The 4878-nt window shown below is 53.1% G+C and overlaps 1 protein-coding gene across 1 annotated transcript in view; it reads left to right on the forward strand.

Moving 5' to 3' along the window:
* Positions 1–4164: 4164 nt before the first annotated feature.
* LOC101563716 (chymotrypsinogen B) overlaps positions 4165–4878 on the forward strand; it is a 4894-nt gene continuing 4180 nt past the window's right edge. The window contains exon 1 of the mRNA XM_004625780.2: positions 4165–4216. Within this exon, the coding sequence (XP_004625837.1) occupies positions 4165–4216 (52 nt within the window). The remainder of the gene's footprint in view (positions 4217–4878) is intronic.

The raw sequence follows: 4878 nt of genomic DNA on the forward strand, positions 1-4878 counted from the left end.
ATAAAAGAAACGCTCCGCGACGCGGAGGGTCAGAGACAGGAAGAGGGACGGAGAGAGGAACTGTGCTCTCTCGGGGCGCATCACTCAGGAGAACGATTAAAACCTTTCCGCCGCACAAATCGTGTTGAGTGCTTTCCTGCTGGACGGGAGGGCGCCCGACATTCCTGCACTTTCAGATTTGAAAGTTCCCATAGGGCCTATGTGCTAAAGGATTGGTCTCTATCCTGTGGCTTTACAGTGCGAAGTGTTAAAACCTTTCGAAGGTGAGGCAAGGTAGAAGAAAGGGAGGTCGTCACTGGGGGTGTGCCTTGGCTTCCCAGTGCCCTATAGTGCGCAGCTGTGCTGGGCCACCTAGGCCCCACAGTGATGTTCCCCTTCAGCACAGGCCTTAGGCAGCCCAGCCAAGCAAACATGAACCGAAACTAATGAAACTTTGGGCCGAAAGCCTTCCTTCCTTCTCCACTGACTGCCCCAGGTGCCCATCCCAGCTATGGAAAAGCCCACTCAGGATCCTTGCTGGGGCAGGTACAACAGGTCAATACAGGGAGTGTTTACGCAAGAGAGGACAGGGTCCAGGGGATCTGTAGGGCGGTTGACCACAGTGCAGAGCCAGGCTGTGGGCTGACAACAAAGGGGATCCCTGGACCCAGGAAGGAGACCCAGCAGGTGCTAGGCCATTGTGGGCAGAAGTGAAGACCATTCAGTGAGGGCACCCAGTAGCTGATTCTGCAGAGACTGCTACAGCAGGGAGTCCCCACATTACCTGTGAGTGGTAGAGATTGAGACAGGCAGGGGGCCCTGGAAGGCTGAGATGTACCATGGGGTGGGCTGCAGGCTAGAAAAGCTGCAGGCCAGGGATGCTATGGTTTGAGTGGCACAGACTCTGGAACCCCACTGAAACTGGGATGAAGAAGGCTCTACCCTTTCTCCAGGGGAAGCTCAGCCTGACCAGCATTCCATGTACCATCTTGGGCTCAGAAATCCTCTTGCGGGCCGGGGAGATGGCTCAGTAGAATAAGCACTTCCTTGGCAAGAGCAAGGGCCTGAGTTTAATGCCCAGGTGTGAAAAAAAAGAAAGAAAGAAAGAAAGAAAGAAAGAAAGAAAGAAAGAAAGAAAGAAATCCCCTAGGGCTCAAAGCTGATGGCAGCTGGAGCTGGGACTTCTGGCATCTAGGGTGGGTGAAATTCCTTCTGTTGGTTACAAACAGCCCAGTCCCTGGGGTTCAGCAATGCCAGCACAGCTGGGCATGGAGGTGCACATCTGTAATGCCAGCATGCAGGAGGCAGACACAAGAGGATCAACACAAGTTCAAGGCAAACCTGGGCTACAAAGTGAGTTAAAGCCAGCCTGAACTGCATAACGAAACTCATGCCTCAGAGAGAGAGGGAGAGAGAGAGAGAGAGAGAGAGAGAGAGAGAGAGAGAGAGAGAGATTCTACAGTAGCACATGAAGGAAGCATGTGGATGCAGGCTAAGTCCAGTGCAGCGCCTGTGTGACTGCTAGGGTGTGCTGATTTCCTCCCTTGGTCCTCAGTTGGAAGCCAGGCAAGGATGAGGGAAGAGGCACTTTGCATCAGCCCTGTGGCACAGCAGTCTGGCTGCCTGGGCTACTGCTACTGAAGCTCAGAGATGGACTTTTATACACAGCCTGGCCACTGTGCCTTGGAATTAGCAGCCTCTCTCCTTCCAACTTGAAACAAAGACTGAAGACAAAGCATTTGGGTATGGGGAGATGTCAAGAATTTTGAATTTTCCAATCTACTACTGAGCCTACTGTTGATAAGAACTAGAGGGCATGAGAGGAGTGGGACAGGTTGGAAGGAGATTTCGTATCTTCTTGGGAGAACACCATCCAATCTATAACTGTAAGGGTTTTTTCCTTTCCTTTTCTTTTTCTTACATCCCCAGATATATTTTTTTTTCTTACAGTTTTACTTTTCAAATAAAGTCCGACTAAGTCACTGAAATGCCCACACTGGGCTTCAGTTTGCAGTCCTCCTACCTCAGCCACCCACAGAGTGTGTGTTGCAGGTATGTGTCACCATGGCTGGCCATCATTGAAAGATTTCTGTAGGGGAAGAGTGGCTCCCCCCAGAGGCTCAGGCTCCTGGGGGCAGAATGTAGAGACAGAAAATAGAAGCACCATTATGGTGGTTCTTTTTTTTCCTTTGTGGAATCAAATGTATGTCCAGTCCTGGCTAAAGCATCAGTTTCTCCCCTTATTCTGGGAGCAGGCATTGGAGAAAGCCTCCTCTTGGCAGTACCTGGCACTGTGGCCCAGGTGAGGGTCTCTTTCTTCCGTGGCTCAGGATGGTGGTTGGGCTCCACATCCCCACAATGACACATTCTGTATTTTGACAGCACTGATAGACTAACACATGGGGGAGGGGGCTCCCCTAAGCTCCTCCCTGGGGACAGGAAGTGGAGATGCTGTGACCAGGCAGGGGCAAAAGCTGTGCCTTTGTAACCACAGCACCCTGCCCTGGATGTGCAGGCCTCAGGGCTGGTTTGAACGGGACCTGGGCTGGAGACAGAGAGAAAGTGCCGGTAGGAAAGACTCCTCAGCAGACGCAGAATGTCAGCCTGCTGGCGCCAGCCCATCTCGAGCTCCCCCTCCCTATCCTGAGCCTCCAGGACAGACACCCCGTGCTCAAGTCTTCTGGGAGTCCAGCTCCCACGCTGGGCAGGAAGATCCCATGGCTTCATCTGCTGCTGTTCTCTGCGCTGGAAAAGTCTCCCAGGTGAGCGAGATGGAACAGGTGATGGGAAGAACCTGGACAACCTCATTAGTGCAAGAGACCCCCCGGCCTGAACTGGAGCAGGGATTCCTGGTGCTCAGAGCTGGCACTGCTGCTCGGTGGCACACTCAGGCCCCAGTGCACGGGAACCATGAGGAGCAGCCACAGCACTGGAATTGGAAAGCGGCCTGAGACCATGTCCCTACAGATGGGGGCCCAGGGCCACGGGACTCTGGTGCCACACCGGCACCACCAGCCGGAGCTTCTGCTTGGCCACAGGCTGGATGTTGTGCCTCCTCCCTGCTGGAAGACAGCACACGAAGCTGACCCTGTGAGACAAGGAGAAAGGAAACTTCAAAGTGCACCAAGTTCAAGACCACAGCTTTGCCTCAAGAAGCCCAGGGCCACTGTTCTGCTCCCTGGACCAGGTTCTGCTGGATGGTGTGACCCTGGTGAGCACAGAGCCTTAGAGGAGGCCTCAGCTCACTGACTGTGCTTCTGTCCCCTACTCGACACAGGGGGGCCTGTGAACCTCACTGCTTCACCAGGCCCTGTAATCGCTCACTCTGTTCTCACTGGATTGGTGGCCTCATCTGTCACTAGCTGTGGGAACAGTACAGGATCCCAAGAATACACATGACTTCTCTTCCTGCGCTTGCATGGGCACAGATGTTATGCTGTATTTTGACAATGAAGTTTGTTCTGTGTGTCATGTTGTGGTTGGCATCGAGGCTCCATTTTATAAGAAACTGCTTCATATAGACTGCTTTCTTCAATCATGAGGAATCACAGAAGACAGCTAAGTGCCAACAGACATGGTGGGAGGCCTGGCATTGGCTTTGCCATCCTGTGACCAAGGCGACTCTCCTCACCCTCCCACTCTCAAACTGCTTGGTGGGCTGGGACAAGGTGACCCCTGGGTAATTTTGATCATCTGAGCAAGGCTTTACTTTTCAACAAGTGTTTATCGAATGCTTCACTGAGCTCCTGCAGCTGACATCTAGTACTCCAGGGCCAGCTCTGGAGAACACAGAGACCCCAGCCACCACTGGTGGGGCTCCTTGGAGCCCTGTAGGGCAAGGCCCCCAGAGGTGCTGGGCACAGCAGAGTTCCCTGCCTACCTTACCTTTGAGCAAAGGCCACATGAGTGGGTTCCTCAGAGCCCAGGCTCCTCCTTGCTCATAGCATTGCCCAGACTGCAGGTGGCATGGGTACAAGGCATCTGTACTTTTCCCAAGAGCTGGCATGTTCCAGGCTAGGAGCCAGCCAGGCTGGGAGAGGGGCCTAGCCCCTACTTATCATTCAAGGTCCTTGGATAAGAGGGAGGTGGTGCTCAGGCTGTTCAGCTGGTCATGGTTAAGGGGATACTAGGGGACATAAAAGGAGTCCCAAACAGGCAGACACCATCTTCCCTGACAGCAGCACCATGGCCTTCCTTTGGCTTCTGTCCTGCTTTGCCCTCCTGGGAGCCACCCATGGTGAGTGCTGGGACCCAGGGCCCCCAGGCCTAGAGAATGTGGGAAGGAGGCCTGAAGCCCTCATGACCTCCACAGCCAGGCCCATGGGACAGCCTGAGGCTCTGGGTCTGGTAAGATGTGAGCCCCATGGCTTCCCCAGTGCTTGAGGGGACCTGAGGCTGCAGCAGGAGTGGAAGAGATGTCTGGCCCAGCGTGGTTTGCGGCCCCAGATGGGCCAGTGGCCAGAGTAGGAGGTGACCTGGCCCTCAGAAAGCATCCGGACAGCATTTTTAATTATTGTGCTGGGCATACACTGAGCTTTTGTTCATTAAATTAAGTAAGAAAGGCCAGGCATGGCGGCATGCACAGAGAATCTGAGTGCTCTGAGAGGCTGAGGCAGGAGGATTATAAAGTAGTGTCCAGGCTGAGCCATGTAGTGCCTCAGGGAAACCCTGCCTTCTCGGAATTTAAAAAATAAAAAAGGGCTGGTGCTATAGCTCAGTGTAAAAGCTCTGTGTTCTATCCCTAGCATCACACACACACGAATGGAATAGTTAAAATATAGAACATTAGATGACATCCAAGTATGTACTGCCAAGATGTAGTAGATTTTACCTTATTGCAGATTTGCTTCAGATATTTCTTCTTTTTTCCTCTCTCTCTCTCTCTCTCTCTCTCTCTCT

This window comes from Octodon degus, unplaced genomic scaffold (genome assembly GCF_000260255.1).
Source record: "Octodon degus isolate 3935 unplaced genomic scaffold, OctDeg1.0 scaffold00011, whole genome shotgun sequence".
Taxonomy (NCBI): domain Eukaryota; kingdom Metazoa; phylum Chordata; class Mammalia; order Rodentia; family Octodontidae; genus Octodon; species Octodon degus.